The 22,798-nt window shown below is 31.5% G+C and overlaps 1 protein-coding gene across 1 annotated transcript in view; it reads right to left on the bottom strand.

Moving 5' to 3' along the window:
* The window catches only part of LOC126883229 (agrin), a 362,103-nt gene that overhangs the window by 86,448 nt on the left and 252,857 nt on the right, over nt 1-22,798 (bottom strand). The window contains exon 2 of the mRNA XM_050648507.1: nt 7,182-7,313. Within this exon, the coding sequence (XP_050504464.1) occupies nt 7,182-7,313 (132 nt within the window). The remainder of the gene's footprint in view (nt 1-7,181; nt 7,314-22,798) is intronic.

The following is a 22,798-nucleotide window of genomic DNA, read 5'->3' as shown; positions in this document are numbered from 1 at the left end:
AAGTTGATAGTTTTTGACATATAAGCGATTAAAAATTTCAAAATTGCGAAATCGGCCATTTCAGAAACTGAAAATGTCGATGTTGTCAAGGTAAGAAGATTATCGACTTAACGACGAGCAATTATCAAAAATTATCGATTTAATTCAGATTTCTGTAGCTTTCTATTTTGGTCACAATCTCCTATGAATGAAATAATCGCGCTAATTTCATTAAAACATGAACACAAGATAAATTTGAAATAAATTAGTAAATAATATCTAAGTATTAGTTTATTGCATGTATTAATATATTATAATGCCATATTACCAGGTATTTTACTTTCACGCACGCCGTGCGGGACAATTTACTTTCACGCACGCCGTGCGGAAAAGTGCAACTTTCGGAAACAAAATGCGTGACTTAAAGTGGCTCTTTTAGCACGGCAGTAGAAAAATAAATATTTAAACCATTTTTTTAAACTTAATAGTATGGTATAACTAGACCCAAACCCAGACATCCAAAGTGAAAGTTATCCTCCAACACCAAATTATTCTATATGGTCCACATAATGTTCAGAAAAAAGTCACACCATTTTAAGCGTCGGGTTTGGTGGGGAGAGGGGGGAGAAATCGGTAAATTCGTAGTTTTTACGTTTATCGTAAATATTTTTAAAACTATACGATTTAGCATAAACAACCTTCTATACAAAAATGTTTTACAATAAATTTGAAATGCACAATCCTTCTAAAATAAACGGTTTCAAAGTTACTGAGGTAGTATAGTATAATTGGTCCAAAAAAGGCCTAACCTAAAAATCGAAAGTAAAAGTTTTCCTCCAACACCAAATTGTTCTATATGGTCCACGTATTGTTCAGTAAAAAATTATACCATTTTGAGCGTCCGGTTTGGGGGGGAGATGGGGTAGAAATCGGTAAATTAGTAATTTTTTTAAAATTTTTTGGTCAATATCTCTAAAACTATGCTTTAGCGTAAACAATGTTCTATACAAAAATGTTCTACATAAAATTTAAAACAAAAAAGATCTGACACATCATTGTTATAAAATCAACAGTTCCAGAGTTACGGAGGGTGAAATGTGGAGGTTTCCGATACATTTTATATTTTTTGGGCATTTCCCTGATTCCACTGATTTTCTTTAACAGGATTGTATTTTAAAAATCAAATTTGAAGTTTTAGTGGCCGACGGTATGTTAGTGATAAGCCCTTGAAGAAACGTCAACCTCACCACCCAAAATTATCATCAATCACCCAAAAAATATAAAAAGTATTGAAAACCTTTACTTTTCACCCTCCGTAACTCTGGAACCGTTGATTTTATAACAATTATGTAAAGGAACTTTTTTGTTTTAAATTTTATGTAGAACATTTTTGTATAGAACATTGTTTACGCTAAGCATTGTTTACTAAGTATAGTTTTAGAAATATTGACGAAAAACGTAAAAAAACTACTAATTTACCGACTTCTCCCCCATCTCCCCCCCCCCAAAACGGGACACTCAAAATGGTGCAACTTTTTACTGAACCATATGTGGACCATATAGAACAATTTGGTGTAGGAGGAAAACTTTGGACATCTTGAATATTAGTGCACCCTACGTAACGCACAGCTGAATCTTATGTTCGTGCGTCACAGTGTTGCCATGCTGTTTTCTATATTTTTTCATAATTTCAATCAATGTTAAATGTACCTACAAGAATAATAGAATAATAACGTTTACTTCTCCGTCATAATACTAGGTAGAATGACAAATGAGGTGTCAAATAAAAGCTTATAATCCAAGGATAGTACTAAAGGTGAGAAATTAGACCTAGGTTGTCTGTACATCTGTCTGTCTGACCGCGAATATAACTCATCCGTCACTATACCAGGTAGAATGACAAATGAGGCGTCAAATGAAAGCTTGTAATGCAAGGTTGGTACTAAAGGTAAGAAATTTGACATAGGTTGTCTGTCCGCCTGTCCGTCCGACCGCGAATATAACTCCTCACTCTACCAGGTAGAATGACAAATGAGGTGTCAAACGAAAGCTTATAATCCAAGGACGGTACTAAAGGTAAAGAATTTTATAAGCTTTTATTTGACACCTCATTTGTTGTTCTACCTGGTATGGTGACGAAGAAATTATATACGCGGTCGGACAGACAGACGGACAGACAGCCTACGTTAAATTTCTCACCTTTAGTACTATCCTTGGATTATAAGCTTTTATTTGACACCTCATTTGTCATTCTACCTGCTATAGTGACGAAGGAGTTATATTCGCGGTCGGACGGACAAGACGGACGGACGGACAGACGGACGTGGATAATTCAATGTTTTCAGATTTTTTCAAAATTGGTGGAAACAACAACATAATAAACTTTACTTAATTGGTGCTTCAAAACTACTTACTTTTAACACATTACACAATATTACAAGGTTCCTAGCAAGTTAAACTTCACAATGATTTAAAATAATTAAGTAAAAACCTATATATACATAACATATTAGAATATACCTAAAATACACAAAGGATACATTTCACACACAAATATAATATCACAAAAAATTATAACCTTGTAGTATGAAAAAATAGAGGATACGGCAACGGTGTTACAAGTGATGGTCGGATCCACTGCCAAAATCTACACAGACATATTAGGGTGCACTAATATCCAAGATGTCCAAAACTTTTATTTTGGATGTCTGGGTTAGGCCTTTTTTTGGACCAATTATACTATACTACCTCCGTAACTTTGGAACCCTTCATTTTAGAAGGATTGTGCATGGGACCTTTTTTATTTCAAATTTAATGTAGAACATTTTTGTATAGAGGGTTATTCATGCTAAACCGCACAGTTTTAGAAATATTGACGAAAAACCTAAAAAATTACGAATTTACCAATTTCTCCCCCTCACCCCCCCAAACCCGACGCTCAAAATGGTGTGACTTTTTTCTGGACATTATGTGGATCATATAGAACAATTTGGTGTAGGAGGATAACTTTCACTTTGGATGTCTGGGGTATGCCATCTTTTGGATCAATTCTATCATACTATAAAATGTTTTCCGATTACGTAATATACACTGCAACGGTTGAAAATAGTGTCGCTCCCGCTTAATTAGCAATTAAAAAACAAAGGAGTTTTCGATACTGTATTGTAAAAAGCTCTTCGGTATTTCGTCAATCGATATTCCTAGAATATCCACGTACCTTGATATCATTGAAATTTTTGGTGATTTACTTAGTTTTTAAGGGTTAAAAATGACCGATTTTGCAATTTTTAAAATTTCAATCGCTTATATCTAGAAAAATATCACATTTACAGAAAAGTCACTTAGTCTTTTCTATTTGGAATGATCCAAAAACCTAAAAAAATTTGTCCGATGCAAAAAAATTAGTTTTAGGAAAAAAACAATAAACAAACGTTTAAAAATTTTTTTGAATTTTTGATCCTGGCAACATACAAAGTTAAGAGGGGATATTTTCAAGTAAGATGGTGAACAAAAATTGAATCGAAATATTTTTCCGCACATATATTTACGCATGTTGCATAATATACATGCAACGGTTGCCAATCAAGCGTCTGCTTGATTGGCAAGTAAAAAACAAAGGTGTTTTAAATATTGTATTGCAAAAAACTCTTCCGCATTTCATCAATCGATGTTCAAAGAATATCTTCTTACCTTGGCAACATCGAAATTTTCAGTTTTTTACATAATTTTTGAGGGTTAAAAATGGTCTATTTCGCAATTTTTAAATTTTTAATCCCTTATATGTCAGAAAGTATCAAATTTAGAGAATAGTTATTTATGATATAAGTGTTAAAAGTACACGTTTAAGGCACGCATGTGAAAGTTTGCAGAATGAGCGATAGAAAGTTCTGCAATTCACATGAGTGCCTTAAAAATGTTCTTTTTAACACGCATATCATATAATATTTTTTCTACAAACGTAATTACAGGACAATATCTACAAAAACTTTTACATAACCTTGACTGACATTCCATTTTTATATTTTTTTGATATTACATAATTGTCTATACGGTCAATAAGAACTGCAGTGCCTTAAAAATATTTTAAAGCACTAGTGCCTTAAAGTAGCATTTTTAACGCTCGTATGGAGTGCTAAAATTGCATTTTTAACACGGTTGTAGAAAAAAGTCATTAAAGACCTTTTCTGTTTGAAATGATCCAAAAAATCTAAAAAAACTTTGATCGATGCAAACAAATAATTTTAGGAAAAGAACAAAAAAAAAACGAAAAAAATTTGACCCACTTTTGGACCTGGCAACATGCAAATTTGTTAAAAGGGGTCCTTTTTGAGTAAGATTGTGCAAAAAATCCGAATCGGAATATTTTTCCTAGCGGATGCGCATTGGCTTTCTGTACTATATATATACAGAGAGAGTCTGTAATTTGGAATAAATTCAATATCTCAAATACTCATTGTTTTTTTGAAAAATGCTTAGACCCTTCGATTAGTATTTCAAATTTTCCTCTTTCACATACAATAATAATGTATACAGGGTGTCCCTATTTAGAGATATGACGTCATCGTTGATTTTCTTAAAAGGCAACACTGTCATTTTGATAGATATTTTGATAGTGTATGTAAAGTTATACACAACTGCAAAATTTCATATTTTTATTCCCTACCATTTACAAGATAATAACAAAGTTATGAAAAACAAGTAATCAAATAATAATTGAATTTAATTATTTCAATTAAGCAAATACTCATAATGTTGCCCTCCAATATTGTGAAATTGTCAATGAGCAACGTTATGAGCATTTGCTTAATTGAAATAATTTAATTCAATAATTATTTGATTACTTGTTTTTCATAACTTTGTTATTTTTTATTATCTTGTAAATGGTAGGGAATAAAAATTTGCAGTTGTGTATAACTTTACACACCCTATCAAAATAGCTATCAAAATGACAGTGTTGCCATTTAAGAAAATCAACGATGAGGTCATATCTCTAAATTATGACACCCTGTATACATTATTATTGTACGTCAAAAATGTCAATTTGAAATACTAATCGAGGGGTCTGAGCATTTTTCAAAAAATCGATTAGTATGTATTTTAATTATTGAATTTATTCCAAATTACAGACATAACTTTGTTATTTTCTATTATCTTGTAAATGGTAGAAAATAAAAATTTGATATTTTGCAGTTGTGTATAACTTTACACACCCTATCAAAATAGCTATCAAAATGACGGTGTTATCTTTTAAGAAAATCAACGATGACGTCATATCTCTAAATTGGGACACCCTGTATACATTATTATTGTATGTCAAAAAGGACAATTTGAAATACTAATGGACGGGTCTGAGCATTTTTCAAAAAAACAATTAGTATTTGAGTTATTGAACTTATTCCAAATTACAGACTCTCTCTGTATATATTTCTTAATAAGATATACATGTATACAGGGTGTAACAAAAATACAGATCATAAATTTAATCACATATTCTGGGACCAAAAATAGGTCGATTAAACCTAACTTACCTTAGTACAAATTTGCACATAAAAAAAGTTACAGCTCTTTGAAGTTACAAAATGAAAATCTATGTTTTCCAATATATCGAAAACTATTAGAGATTTTATATTGAAAATAGACATGTGGCATTCTTATGGCAGTAGTATCTTAAGAAAAATTATAGTGAAATTTGGACACTCCTTAAAAATGTTATGGGGGTTTTGTTTCTTTAAACCCCCCCAAACTTTTATGTACGTTCTAATTTAATTACTATTGTAGTACCATTAGTTAACCACCCTGTTTTAAAAACTTTTTACCTCTTAGTACTTTTTCGAAAAGTCAGTTTTTATGGAGATATTCTGAATATTTGTCAAATCCACCACATATTTGTATAAATATGGTTAAGTACGATTATGGAGACTTTGTAATAATATTAAAATTTATTTATGATTTACATTTTTAGGTATATTTTGAACCATATTAAAAAAGAAGCCACATTTCGATAAAAGGTGCCTTATCGAAAAAAATACAAAGAGGCAAAAAAGTTTTGAAAACACTGTGTTTAACTAATGGTACCGCAGTAATAGTTTAATTGGAACGTACACAAACATTTGGGGGGTTTAAAGGCACAAAACCCCCATAAATTTTGTATGTAAACATATTAAAAGAGATGCCGTATCTCGATAAACACTGCTTTATCGAAAAAATACTAGGAGGCAGAAAAGTTTTGAAAATATTGAATTTAACTAATGGTATCACAATAATAATTTAATTGGCACGTACACAAAAGTTTGAGGGGTTTAAGGGAACAAAACCCCATAAAAATTTTATGGGGTGCATAAATTTCACTATAATTTTTCTTTAAGATGTTCCTCCCCTAAGAATGTCACATGTCCATTTTCAATAAAAAATCTCTAATAGTTTTCGATATATTCGAGAAAATCGATTTTCATTTTGTAACTTCAAAGGGCTGTAACTTTTTTTATGTGCATATTTGTACTAAGGTAAGTTAGGTTCATTCGAACTATTTTTTGTCCCAGAATATGTAATCAAATTTATGACTTGTATTTTTGTTACACCCTGTATATTTTGTCTATTTTACTTTCTTCAGTTTTATAAATTATATTTGTTATACATTTCCAGGATTGTTGATACTATAATGGTCAATATAGTAACAGTTAAAGTGTATAATATTTTTTTTGTTTTATGGCATAGACTTGGGTGTCAATTAGCCAGTCACAACTTTTTTGTTTTCTATTCATACATAACGAAGACAATGAAGTCCATAGAGTTCTATAGCAAACTCTTCCACAGCTCCCTACTCAGTTCAAAAGCTGCAGGTGGCCGCTATGGACTGTCCAAGTTCCTCACCACATTTTTCCATTATACATCTTTTTCTTTTTTCGTATGTACATAATATATCAAATTATCAGGATTAATAAATTTAGAGGTTAATTTTAGTTTCAGAGATAAATTTCATTAAACAATCATATATATTTTTGCTGTTCAGAGACAATAGATAGGATACATTGAAAGGTGGAAAAACATTACATTTTATTAAATCTTCGATTAAATTATAGGCGTATGGTATGTATTTTGTGCACTCAAAGGAAGTGTGATTCAAATCACCCACCTTCTGACATTCAGTAGTGTATAATAGATATTTATAAAATAAAATATGTTTAAATATACTACAAACTTACCCTTTCCACAAGTTTTTTTCTTTAGTTCACATATATTTGGATATATTACTCCATCACTTCCACATACTGGGTCCCCATACGCATTTTCTTTACATATCCTAGGACAAGATGCATCTCTATATGCCGATATTCCTGAAAATAAACAGAAATTTTATTTACTTTAATTTCAATTCTATTTTATTCTTTGATATATTATAAATACCACATACAACATTATAATTAATAGACTATGGGATTTCAATAGAAGTTCCTTGACAGCTTAACAAGACCCGACCTAATAGAAGACATGAAAATAATCATACCAATGAAACTTATAAAACTTACGAAAATGACAATGGAAGGATCGACTGCAGGAATAATTACAGATAACGGTATCACCAAAAATATAGAAATAGCAAGTGGAGTACGACAAGGTGACTCTCTATCAACGTCATTATTTAATGTCGCAATAGAAGGAACAATAAGAGCTACAGAAATAAAAGGTACAATTATAACATCGACGTCGCAACTGTGGCGTATGCTGACGACATAGCATTAATTAGCAGAAACCTGAACTGTTTAAAGGAAGAATTTACGAAGTTATGTAAGGAAGCATCCAAAAGGGGTTTAGAAATAAATCAAAACAAAACAAAATACCTAGTATGCTCCAGAAAAAATCCAGTTAATGTGACAAGTTTAAATATTGGTGAATATGAGTTTGAAAATGTAGAACACTTTAAATATCTTGGAGTCTCAGTTAATGGAACTAATAATAGAAGCATCGTAATCAGTGAAAGAATCCAGGAAGGAAACAGAGCCTACTGGAAATACAATAACTTCCTCAAAGATCAGAAGCTTACTCAGAATAGTAAACTGAAAATTTACAAAGTAGCAATTAGACCAGTAATCACATATGGTGCCGAAGTAATGTGTCTTACCCAGAAAGAGGAAGACCGATTGAGGATCCTAGAGAGGAAAATAATTCGGAGGATTCCAGGCCCACTAAACTTAGGTACCTAATAATGAATTTAGAAATCTCATGAACCACGAAGTAAGAGGACTTGTGAAAGGAGAAGACATCGTCAGATTTATCAAGGCAAAGAGACTCAGATGGATGGGACATATAGAAAGCAGAAATCCAGAAGCCGTCATCAAGAAAATTTCCAAATGGAGACCTGTATCAGGCAGACCACGAGGAAGACCCAAAACTAGATGGGAAAACCAGATAGTCGAGGATCTTAAGAAGATGGGAGTCAGAGAATGGGTAACCATAAGCAAAAGTAGGAACGAATAGAGAAAAATTGTAGAAGATGCCAAGTCACACAACCAATTGTAAAACCAAAATGTTAATGCGGCTTGATTCACCGCGACAAACGAATCGGAAGAGCCCAAACAGGGCGGCAATCCTAACAATAATAACACAATATTTGTTGTTACCTTTTACACATTAATATTCTCAATATTCACCTTAAAATTTTGTCATTAAAGTCTTGCTGCTATAAAGGAACCTTTTTTTACCAGCTTTACCTACACATTGAAAAAAAAAATAATAAAAATAAACAATAATAAACAACCTAATAATATCCAAAGTACCTTTGATATTTAAATTATATTGACATAATTTGCTTCCGTATTTATTTTAAATATTTCCTATGAATTTATAGTTTTGTAATCATTGAATATATTGGTCATATTTATGTAATAATATTCAAAAATATTCGGATGCATTACCTAATACTGAATACATAATATTCAAATTTTACGATTTCTTTTTTGTCTAATTTACTGTATTTAATAGTGACAAGAAGTTTTTCACGAATTATTTAATTTCCAGATATTTAAATATTGATCATGCAACATAATTTTCAGATGTACAGTTTTAATTTTGCTTTATAACCTCTCCGTGGCTCAGTGGTAAGAGCGCCTACCTTTGGAAAGAAAGGTCCGAATGGTCGTGAGTTCGAATCTCACCAGAGTCAGGAATTTTTCGTTTATTATAAATTAATAAATGAAAATAGTTTCTGTCCTTGTGGGATCGGTACTTACGGAAGGGACCGCAGACGTTCGGAAACAATTAGCGTCTCTTTGCAAAGACAATGACGTCGACTTTGCAAAGTAACAAGACACTTACTCAACACACACTACACATTACTCCCCTGAGTTAGTGATAAGTTATAAGTTATCTAAAAAATCATTATGAAATAGACTGGCCAGTTGGTTGTGAAAACCAGTGTCAATAAAACACAAACACACATACAATTTTGCTTTGTGACGAATTTTAAATAAACGGGCACACACAATTGCTTACGGCTTACATTATTTATAATGGATGTATATGAGATTTTTATTAATTCGGTGAAAACATAATACTAGGAATGATTTGATAAATGAATAGTAATTTGTACTAATTTGCAACTGCAAATTTTGAATATATTTGAATTGAATTCAAACAAGTAAACCTGATAACATAGAGAAATTTACAGATAAATAAAAGAACACATCCTAATACTCTAGAAGAAATGGTATGGCACCAAAAAAAGGAATGGAAGGACGAAGACTGCGAAACAACAACCACATAAAAAATCAAGTCTGAAGCAAATGACTAAAAACAGACAAAGAAGAATATTAAGAAAAGCAAAGAAGAAGAAAGTAAGACTCAGACAAATGCTGTACAAATAAAAACAGAAATTTGATCGATAAACTTATAACAAGAGTTGAAAGTAAATAGCAAAAAATCTGTAAATTCCAAAATATGAGAAAAACAACATTAAGCTTGATACCAAAATATGGGAGGAACCCTACGAAGAGTTATTTACGGCTAGGAAGAACATTAATCACAATCACAAATAAATGGTGGTGAAACAATGTGTTTGACATAAAGACGAGGAATGATTAAATATTCTAGAGAATGACAAATGAACGGGGAATAGCATATTCAGTAAATCAGTGTAGTGGCGAGTTTAGAACATTGATAAGCCACGAAATCAGGAAACTTATGTAAGGGAAAGACATCGTCAGATTTGTCAGATTTGCACAAAAACTCAGATGTTCAGAAAAATGAGATGGCAGAACTAGACAATTAAGCACCTTGATACCTTGATGATGATAAAAAGTGTTATTGCATGATCCGATCTTATCTTGTTAAAGGTAATGACAAAATTTCTGTTTCTCAGGTTCTGGAACCATCTGAATTTTGAATTTTTTTAATTTAGATTCATTCCTCAACAAGTAATGGCCATTGGCATAGTACAGTTCATTTTGCAACCAGATTCCTGGTGTATTGTGTAGTGTGTGTGTGTTAAGTTAATGTCTTGTTACTTTGAAAAGTCGACTTCATTGTCTTTACACAGAGACGCTAATTGTATCTGAATGTGTGCGGTCTCTCCGATGAGTACCGATCCCACAAGGATAGGAACTATTTTCACTTATTATTTTTTTATACATGAAAAATTTCCTGCCCCTGATGAGATTCAAACTCACGACCCCTGAATTCAAAGGTAGGTTCTCTTACCACTGAGCCACAGAGGGAGAATTTTGAAAACTGATGTTAATATTATTCCTATGTAAACTCTGCTACAGTGTTGTCGTCTACGCCCTCTCGTTTGCTTCTTAATTGTATTTTACGCATGGCCGAATCACATTCCGATCACTGAAGGTATCGAGAACAGGAGAAGAAGATGCATGGTGAATAAGTCAGTATATTGTTTTCACCCATTTTGAAAAAATGTGAAAACATAGAATTATCCACGTCCGTCTGTCTGTCTGTAAATACAACTCCTCCGTCATTATACTAGGTAGAATGACAAATGAGGTGTCAAATGAAAGCTTATAATCCAAGGATGGTACCTACTAAAGGTGAGAAATTTGACTAGGCTGTCTCTCCGTCTGTCCATCCGACCGCGAATATAAGGCCTCGGTCATTATACCATAAATGAGGTGTCAAATGAAAGCTTATAATAAACGGATGGTACTAAAGACGAGAAATTTGACTAGGCTGTCTGTCCGTCTGTCCATCCGACCGCGAATATAACTCCTCCGTTATTATACCAGCTAGAATCACAAATGAGGTGTCAAATGAAAGCTTATAATTTAAGGATGGTAGTAAAGGTGACAAATTTGACCTAGACTGTCTGTGCGTCTGTCCCTCCAACTGCGAATATAACTCCTCCGTCATTATACCAGATAGAATGACAAATGAGGTGTCAAATGAAAGCTTATAATCCAAGGATGGTACTAAAGGTGAGAAATTTGACCTAGGCTATATGTACGTCTATCTGTCCGACGGCGAATATTTATAATCCTCCGTCATTATAGCAGGTAGAATGACAAATGAGGTGTCAAATGAAAGCTTATAATCCAAGGATGGTACTAACGGTGAGAAATTTGACCTAGGCTGTCTGTCCATCCGACCGCGAATATACCAGGTAGAATTACAAATGAGGTGTCAAATGAAAGCTTATAACCCAAGGATGGTATTAAAGATGATAAATTTGACATCGGGCTTCCGGTTTTAGAGTTGCAACAATGACTCAAAATTAGTAAAATCGTATATCAATCGACGCAAAGTTACACGAAGAGTTCAAAATATCGACTTCCAGTTCTACTTTCGATTATTTTTTGTGAAAACCTAGAACTTACGAAGTCCAATTACTTGTTATATTAAAGACTTACTAAATGGATTTAACATCTAATTACGATGCGATTTTTGCAAATTTGTCGGTAACTTAGTTCCCAATTATACATGAATGAACTTAATCCAAATAATTTGTTTCATGAAAAAAAAAATCTTTTTTTATAATCGAATTATATTTATTCGTAAAAAGTCGGACTATTTTTTTTTCGTTATCGTTTTTTATTTAAAATAATAAATTAAAAAAAAGCCACTAAAAAAGCCACTGCGCATCCGCTAGGAAAAATATTCTGATTGGGATTGTTTACACAATCTTACTCAAAAAGGACCCCTTTTAACAAATTTGCATGTTGCCAGGTCCAAAAATGAGTCAAAAATTTTTAAACGCTTTTTTTTGTTTTTTTCCTAAAATTATTTTTTTTTGCATCGAACAAAGTTTTTTTATGTTTTTTGGATCATTCCAAACAGAAAAGGTCTTTAGTGACTTTTTTAAAGTTGATAGTTGTTGACATATAAGCGATTAAAAATTTAAAAATTGCGAAATCGGCCATTTTTAACATTCAAAAACTATGTGAAAAACTGAAAATTTCAAAGTTGCCAAAGTAGGTAGATATTCTTTAAACATCGGTTAATGAAATTCCAAAGAGTTTTTTGCAATACAATATCGAAAACTCCTTTGTTTTTTAATTGCTAATCAAGCGGGCGTGACACTATTTTCAACCGTTGCATGTATGTAATATGCGTAAATATATGTGCGGAAAAATATTCTGATTCAATTTTTTTCACCATCTTGCTTGAAAAGGTCTCCTTTTAACAAATTTTCTGTTTCCAGGATCAAAAGGCAGTCAAAAATTTTTTTAAACGTTTTTTTTTTGTTTTTTGCTAACACCAAGTTTTTTTGCATCTGACAATTTTTTTTAAGGTTTTTTTGGATCATTCCAAATAGAAAAGATCTCAAGTAACTTTTCTCTAGATGTGATAGTTTTCGAGATATATAAGCGATTGAAAATTAAAAATTGCAAAATTGGCCATTTTTAACCCTCAAAAACTATGTGAAAAACCGAAAATTTCAATATTACCAAGGTACGTAGATATTCTATTACCATCGATTGATGAAATCCCGAAGAGCTTTTTGCAATATATCGAAAACCCCTTTGTTTTTCAATTGTTAATCAAGCGGGCGCGACACTATTTTCAACCGTTGCATGTAGATGTAATTGCAAAAAACTTTTCGGCATTTCTTCAATCGATGTTTAAAGAATATCCACCTACCTTGGCAACATTGAAATTTTCAGTTTTTCACATAATTTTTGAGGGTTAAAAATGGCCGATTTCGCAATTTTTTAATTTTTAATCGCTTATATGTCAAAAACTATCAACTTTAGAGAAAAGTTACTAAAGACGTTTTCTGTTTGGAATGATCCATAAAACCTAAGCAAACTTTGTTCGATGTAAAAAAATAATTTTAAGAAAAAAACAAAAAAAAAACGTTCAAAAAATTTTTGACCCATTTTTGGACCTGGCAACATGTAACTTGTTAAAAGAGGTCCTTTTTGAGTAAGATTGTGCAAAAAATCCGAATCAGAATATTTTTACTAGCGGATGCGCAGTGGCTTTCTGGACTATTAGAAAATAAGCATATTTAGAAATTAATTAGTTCCTCTAATTTTTTAAATATTTCAATATTTAAAAAAAGCTGATAGTATTTACCTATATAACATTCTTCAACATTTATAGACCATATCATAAACCGATAAAGGATAATATCGCATTAATTCTAGTTGTGTGGTATGCCACTAAATCATTCTAATCTTTTATAAAATATTTATGACGGCTGCTTTACGCTTGAATTATCTTTTTTATTATACATAATACGTTCAAAGTATGTTAGAAGTTATCAAACGGAATCTTGAAATGTCACTACTTAATGAGACTTTCTATTGAGAGCAAATTCACACTAACGGCAATTAAATTAGAATGACGTATATAATTAGCATATTATTATTTGTCCGTTGTATCAAAATATATGTACATACGGGGTGGGCCAAAGAAGAGTTTACCTCGATATTTGGCAGTAGTGATTAGATTTTAAGGAATTGCTGAAACTGGTTGATTTTTATTTTTACATTACAATTTTTTGATATATATTTCATACTAGTGACGTCATCCATCTGGGCGTGATGACGTAATCGACGATTTTTTTAAATGGGAATAGGGGATGACACCTCATTTGAAAGGTTATTCAATGCTCTATTCAGTAGTATAAACATAATTAGCATTATATATACAGGGTGAACAAAAAAATTCTTTTTGAATTAAATTAATTGACGCAAAAAGGAAAATGTATGTAATTTATTTAACTCAAAATGGATTGTACCTACTGCTGTGAGAAAATAGAAAAAAGGTTTATTTGACAAATAAACATTACCTTTCGCTTAAATTAAATCACAAACAGCCTCCCACCTAACTCTTGGCAGTTTGAACATTTAATTTAAACGAAAAGCAGTGTTTATTTGCCAAATAAACATTTTTTTTCTATTTTCTGACAGCAATATAATGTATTTTGGGTTAAATAAACTACATACATTCTTCTCTTTGCGTCAATAAATTTAATTCAAAATTTTTTTTTTGGTTACATTGACTCGTTGACTTCAAGCCAGTGCTCTGTAACCGCAACTACCGGGGGAAATCCCAATTCCTCTAGGAACAAAAACAGTTCATCAGTTTTGTATCTTATAGAACGAATATTAATCAGAACCATGCTAAAGCTGCTATAACTAAAACAATTTGAGGATTCTAGTCCCTCAGAACACACCGTGATGTTTAAAAATTTCGTTTTGGAGAGACAGCAGAATAGTAATTTCGGTGACATTCCCTTGATTTTTGTAGGTGTATAATCCTTTCAGAAGTGAGAAAGGACATAAAAGCAGCAAGATCAGCTTCCACCTCATCTGGACCAATTCCATAGAGATTGTTAAATTCAAGTAGAATTTGTCGTAGATCTTCAGTTTTAGTAGGAAGTCCCTCGGAAGCCAAAAAGAGATTAACGCTTGTGTTGGTAAATCCATCATAGAACACTGAGGCAGGTTGGTCGTGTAGATAAGCAATATGAAGTTTAATGGCTTTTAAGATATCCGGTTCCCTTAATCTGGCTAGAAGATATCGACTATTCGAGTTGTTGGTTAATCTAACTCTTGGTGGGGTCAAAGGATCCAGATTTATCGATGGTTCTAAAGTATCCTTCTTAATGAAATTTATAGGCGAATGGAACGGATTCTTAGATTTACAAACTTCGATGGCCTGCTTGTCTGTACGTATGTTTGTGTTTTCTACTTCATCTTTGTCCTTTCGTGAATTGGTAATTGGATTTTCCAAGGTGACAGGGCTTCTGAGATTCTTCAGATTCTTATGTGATCAGACAAAAGCGTTGGTTCAGAATAGGAAGATTCTATAGACCATTTAATGTTAACACCAGGTGGCCAAATTTCCTTATTAAATAATAAGTTAATCAATGTTTTAGATTTTATACCTATTTTGAACGAAGAGCCAGTTGTTGTGTCGGCATCTTTAAGGAGTGCGTAACATCAAATATATTCCTTAATGCCTAGCTTCTCTTTAATATAGTGAACGACTTGTATAGGGGTGTACGTTGGGTTCAAGTTACTAATAACCACAAAGTGACATTTGTCGTCTGTAATTTTTGGCTTTTGCTCTCGACTTGGTTCGAAATATCGGGGCTCTTCAGTTTGGGTACTTGCGGTGGCATAAGATGTATTTTTCTTCAATATCTCTTTTTTAGTTGGTAAAGTAGATATATTTTTAGTAAGACTGCTCATTTGATTTGAAATGTTACCAATATTTGAAGAGAGCCTTTCTAATCCCAACTTAATCTCAGTTGAATTTGTGTCTTGGATTTCAACCTTGATAGTCTCATCTGAAGAGCCAAAAAAAAAACTGACGATAAATTGAAAATGTCGTGTTCCATCTGCCTTACAGATTTTAAAATCTTTTCAGGATTCAGCAAGTTGTTTAGTTTGTGGATCTCGTCAATTTTTTTAGTAAGATAGTCCAGTTTGCCGTCATTTTTAGTTAATAGATCATAAAAGTCTCGATGAAAACAGGCAAATTGTCATTTAGTTTTTTAGTAACTTGAATTAAGGCCTCAAAGCTCTCTAAGGGTATTTGATTTTTTGATATATTTGTAATTTTGTTGTTTAAATATCTTAAGCATGGAGACTCACATATTGCACAAAAAAATCTAAGATGGGAAAATTTTTGGTCCAATAGGGCTTTAGTGATGGTCTTATGTAAGCCAGTACATTTCATACAAAAATTTCTTCGGCAATCTCCATTACATCTTAAGCTGTTGTATTTATCCGAGTCAGAATATTGTGTCAGACAATGTTCACAAGTATATGTCATTTTCAAAGTTAGATGTGTAAAAATTAACTAGGTCGATGTAATGAAAATAATAAATATAGAAACACTTAACACAGCTAGTATTCACAACACTTAATCAAAACAAATAACAAAACATATAAACACAAGGAAACAAATCAAAACATACATCCGTACGATTCCACTGCTGGATAACGAATGAACGATTCTGAAAAATTGTTTAAAATTGAAATTGAAAATTGAAATTGAAGAGTACAGGGGAAAAACAAGGAATGTCACTTTTTCATGAATTTTGGCTTTTCTCGTCATGTGGTAGCAAAAACTGAGAACTATCGACTAGACTAGCGATTCAGAACAATAACCAGAAAGATCAGTCTATATGATTTTTGTAAGAATTTGTATCCAGGCGAAGAACCAGGATTGTCCGCCCGCCACTGGACAAAAATAAGGAATGTTAGCAGTTTTTTGGTGCATTATTAAATTAATAAGTTAATATAGATTAATATTTGATTAAGATTATAGTCTAAAAATTGCTAGAATTTTGCTAAGAGTCTCCTAAGTAGTTTTTGGATATCATAAGAATTAAACCTTTATTGGTGTTTATCTCAATATGTATAAAATGTGACATTCCTTGTTTTTCCCCTGTACTCTTCAATTGAAATATGTTCAAAACGATTCTGAAAAATTCAGAATCTTCGATTCGTAAATGATATTTCTTTATATTTTTTTTATTATTAATTTGAGGCGCTCAGTGCAACAGTAGCCTAAGCCACAAATTGGGAATTTTTAGATTAATATCGTAGAGGTATATATTAACCTAGAGTTAGCCTACACTCCGCACTTCCTGACAACAAGATTTCTTCGACTGGTTTGCGGTATCTCTTTCTAACACATTGTATCGAGAAACTAAGATGACATTAAGTGTGAGTATAGGCACGGAAGGGGAGAACTATTGTCGCAGCTTTACTATGCGTAAGAGTGAAACAGCACTAATCCAAATAAAAAAGATGGTGTCGTCACTTCGCTCTGAATGACATTCCGTATATCATTATTTAAGTCTATGATTAATATATTAATAAAAGCAGCAACATTATATCTTCGGATTAACAAGGGTCTAAACAATCTACCTCTATATTTGGCTAAATGGCGCTACATAATTTGTAGCGACATCCCATAAGCACAATAAAAATACGAATGCAAACATTGCATTTATCTCAAAACTTCGTTTTTGAGGTTTAATTGAGGCGCTCAGAGCAACAGTGACCTAACTGCAGCTCACAATTTTACCAAACCGCTTTTATTAAATTTAAGTTATCCCTTATTTAAATATTTTGGCTTTATAAAGTATTAAACATTGAGCCACTCTGCATATGAAATTACTTAAGTAAGGGATAACTTAAAAGTAATAAAAGCGTTTTGGTAAAATTGTGAGTTGTGGGTTAGACCACTGTTGCTCTGAGCGCCTCAATTATTAATTGAAGCTTACATACGTTAAATCTATTTTTACACATTTTATTTAAAAATTTTTTGAAAACCATTTTAAGATTGAAAACGCTAATAAAAGGTAGTTTTATTACAATTATTGAGTCTTGTTTTATAACCACATAAAATGTTCTATTGGGGTTTCTGTTTTGACCTATAATTAAATTCTCCAATATACCTATGTAAGTTTTAAATACTACTACTGGTGTTAAATGAAAATAACTTAATATTACAGTATAGTTTATTTAACGATAAATTGATATTAAATAAAAAAATATGAAAAAATTATTTTTAAGAAACGCTTTTCTTTAGTTAAGAATAACTAAAATTAAACATATTATAAAAAAATCAACCAAACAGAAAAAATAAAAAAAATTAAAAAAAATCTAACACATTCGTCAAAGAAAAGCGTGGCGCGTCTTCATCGAATAAACGGTTTTCGCACCACACTTTTCTTTAACGAATGTGTTAGATTTTTTCAATTTTTTGATTTTTGCTTTTTAGTTGATTTTTTTATATGTTTAATTTTAGTCACTCGTAACTAAAGAAAAGCGTTTCTTAAAAATATTTTTTTCATATTTTTTTATTTTTTACTTTTTAGTCTTACACTTTTCAAACATGAAAATATATGGTCATTTTTATTAAAATATGTATAAAACATATGATGTACAAACATGAAAAGTAGTCGGAATCGGCAAAAAATTTAAAACTTTATTGTTTATTTAACGTAAACAATTAACGTAAAAAGTGAAATTATGTATAGTTCATATAATTAGCTACAATCTGTAAAAGTTTCAAGTTTATTCATTGTAAAAAACAAGAGAATTTAAGCATTTAAGCAACAAACAAAAAATTTTTTTATTGACTATTCGTGTATTGTTCCCGCGAATGCAAATGGCTGCAAATTTGTAGTCATTTGCATTGAAGAAAATGCAATCAAATTAACGTCCAAAGATTTGGAACAAACGATTGAAGTAAAGAAAAGCGTTTAATTAATTAATACAACAAAACGAATTTTAATGTTAATTGTAGCACAAAACGTCTCTACCGGTGGTTTTTCTAAGACTACCATAAAAACACGAATTTTTTGAATTCGAGTTTTGGTTGAAGTTTTGTTTCGTATCGTATTGAAATTTGACACGAATAAACGCCGATTTATATATAAACAAATATATGAGCGTTCAAAATTTGAAACTTTATTGTTTATTTACGAAGCATAACGTAAACAATTAACGTAAAAAGTGATATTATGTATAGTTCATATCATTAGCTACAATCCGTAAAAGTTTTACATTGTAAAAAACAAGAATTTAAGCATTTTTCATTAGAATCGTTTTTTTTTTATTTAAACAATTTGATGCAAACTATTGAAGTAAAGAAAAGCGTTTAATAATAATAATGAGAGAAAATATTTGTTAACCATATTTAATTTTCAACTTGGCCGAAATTGAAAACTGAAACTAATTTATTTTTCGAAAATGTAATACTTATTGCGGTTCATCAGGTTTTGTAACAGCTAATATTATTAGACCTTTGGCAGTGATGAAGCTGCAGCTGTCATATATCACTTTGTGTAGAATTTTTGAGTTCATCGCATCCACTACTTATAATTTCCATCTTCTTGGTGGCCTTCGTCGTTTACTTCGCTCTAAGGGTGTCCGATCATACATTTGCTTTGACCTTTTGTTACTATATGTATATTCTTTGAAGGTGGCCATACCACGTTAATATTGTGCGTGTGTATGTCTATGGCGTCTACTCATAGAATAGTTTTTTTCTGCTATAATTTTACGTATTCTTTTTCTCCTATAATTTCACGTATTCTTTCATTTTTGATGTGTTACAATCTGGAGATTCGACAACTTCTCCACCAAAAATTCTTTTATGATTTATTTATTTTCTTTTTGTTTAGCTCCCATATTTCTTTGCAAAAGGATCAGATTTTCTTTTGCTTATTCCTACATCTAAATTTTTGGATATTATAAGGGTGTTATATTTTCAATTTCTAGAATTGACTCAAATTTTTCAGGAAGGGAGGTAAAATATTGGTTAGTCAGATAGCCAAGCCGGCTATCTTTAAAATCAGCTTTTCTGAAAATGATTTCCGGAATGGAACTAAAAATGTCAAACAGTGTAGTGGTTAGAAATGTAATTCTCATTACACTCAATTGTAACAGTATTTAACTTAAACGGGCCACTCAGTTGCGGATCCAGAAATTTTGGGGGGGGGGGGGGGTTCATTGATCTTGAGGGTGATTTAATTACTTTTCTCTGATCCAAGGTCAACTAGTCTTACCTCCCCTAGGATAAGTGGGTTTTCAATTATTTTTTGGATGGGCCAAATTTTTTTGGTTTGACAGCTCTCGGTTTTTCTTTTTTTTAGGATTATTGAATTGATATTTATTTTCGTTTGGGGGGGAGGGTCATCACCCCGTGACCCCCCTTCTGGATCCGCCATTGTGCCAAATGATAACAGTTTCGGAACCTACCTACCTAAATATCTTTAAAATGTTAAATGTTTAGTAAGAATAACACACTTAAGTATATAAACTTTATTTTAAGTAACATATTTTCCTCCTTAATTACTTAAACAATTAACACGATTCTTTACCTCGCCTAAAACCAATTTTTCCTACTATTTCTATGAAACCGTTTCAACACTCAGCCATTCATTAACCTAGACACTTAGTGAAAGTCGTTTCAGACATTTCCTCATTTTTTCTTTTCTCATCCTGTGGCACTCCTCTTCACACATTTTCAATTCAATTCACAAAGAACAAGAGAGCCATAAACGACCACATCATTTTTGATGCAGCACGATATTGGTGAAATAGTGACCTAATCTCCTACTTACATGTTTGTATAAAACGCAGGGTCAGATCCAGTTATCTTTTATATGTTGTTGGTAATATGTATACTACATTAATATTTTACTTATATTATAAATAATCAATTTCAATATTAAAAAAAAACAAAATATTATGAATAAAAATAATACCTATTCTTATTCTGTTTTTCTGGTCCTATCTTTTGTTATTTTCTAAAAATACTCAAAATTATTTTTCCCCAGTTCATTTATATGTTTATTCCATTAATGTCTTAGTACCACACCGATGGTGAAAGTTCCCAATCTCCTATGTCAATTTTTGGCTATTTCGTTTTGTTACCCTAATTAAAGAGAAATATGTATTTTAACGGTTTACAAGCTATTTGTCGTTATTTCATTAATTGGCTTGTAGATGGCCCTATATAACGACATAGAAGCTTGTAAACGGTAAAAATACACATTTCTCTTTAATTTTAGGGTAACAAAAGAAAATACCCACAAATTGACATAGGAAGTTGGGAACTTTCACCATCGATACACAAAAAGGGTCACAAAAACAATTGTGAAAATTACCGAGGATCGAAGAATAGCTGTAGCCAAATCTAGGAGTAGAATATATCGGTAACCTACTAACAAAAATACTACACCCATAACAAAAATAAAATCTGGGATACAAATAACAACATTAAAGAGTTTGTAACATTAAAAGGATTGAAGCAGGAATGCTGCCTTTACCCCACTACAGTGCGTCCATAAAGTAACGCATAAATTCATTATTTCGTAAACCGGCGACTTTGAGGAAAAAACCCGAAACAGCTCGATTTTTATTTTTAAATTGCGATTTTTTGGCATATATATCATACTAGCGTGACCGTCAAAATGGCCTGGTCAAAACGCGAATTTACAAAACCTATACTATTTCAGTCATGGGGGCGACTGAATTCGAGTAGGTTTTGTATGCAGAATATTAGTTACATATCCTATGCTATTTCGGTCCAGAAATTAACTGTATCGGTGTAGGATTTGTAAGCGAAATTTTTTATTATTATTGAGCAAATGTATATACTGTTTCAGTCATGTAAGTAAAACTAATCAAATATTTACTAAGTGGATTTATTATTATTTTATAATATTATTATAAAATTTATATATGTTTTGAAAATTAAAATTAATAATATATATTTGGATAATATTAAAAATTAAAAACAAATGAATAATTACTAATGTACGAATATATACAGTATATCCCTGTAAGTTGGAACCATATGGAAAACTTTTTTATTATTGATTTTACGAAAAAAATACATTCTTCATAAAAAGTTCTGCATGGTCTAAAACCGAAGATGCAATCATCTGATATCAAGCTTTTTCAATAGTATACGAGGGATGTCAAAAAATATGAATTTGTCTCAAGAGTAAAGTACCTTTATATATTTCACAAGATTGAAAATTGTTATTACGAAAATTTGTTTGGATTTAAAAATAATTTTCTAATATGCAACTACATTCTTCTAATTAAAAAAAAAATTGAAATTTTTTCTCTAAAGATACTCTACTCTTAACAGAAATTCATATTTTTTGACATTTCTCATATACTATTAATAAAACTTACTAGTAGTAATATCAGATGTAATAATGCAAAAGTAATATCAGATGATTGCATCTTCGGTTTTAGACCATGCAGAACTTTTTATGAAGAATATGTTTCTTTTTTTCGTAAAATCAACAATAAAAAAGTTTTCCATATGGTTCCAACTTACAGGGACATACTGTATATATTCGTATATTAGTAATTATTCATTTGTTTTTAATATTTATTATTATCCAAATATATATTATTCATTTTAATTTTTAAAACATATCTAAATTTTATGATATAATAATAAATCCACTTAGTAAATATTTGATTAGTTTTACTTACATGACTGAAACAGTGTAGACATTTGCTCAATAATAATAAAAAAATTTCGCTTACAAATCCTAAACCGATACAGCTAATTTTTGGACCTAAATAGCATAGGATATGTAACTAATATTCTGCATACAAAACCTACTCGAACTCAGTCGCCCCCATGACTGAAATAGTATAGGTTTTGTAAATTCGCGGTCAAAACAGCCCCGTCAAAAAAAGCCCCGTCAAAATAGCCCGGATACAAAATAGCTCGTAAACAAAATAGCCCCGACAAAATAGATCGCAGACAAAATAGCCCTGGTCAAGACAGCCCCGGCTAAAACAGCCCCGGCGTAAACACCCCCAATAAAAAGTTTTACCTTTTAACGGAGTACCATTTATTTTAAATC

The sequence above is a fragment of the Diabrotica virgifera genome, chromosome 4 (genome assembly GCF_917563875.1).
Source record: "Diabrotica virgifera virgifera chromosome 4, PGI_DIABVI_V3a".
Lineage (NCBI taxonomy): Eukaryota > Metazoa > Arthropoda > Insecta > Coleoptera > Chrysomelidae > Diabrotica > Diabrotica virgifera.
This window is presented reverse-complemented; position numbering and strand designations above follow the sequence as displayed.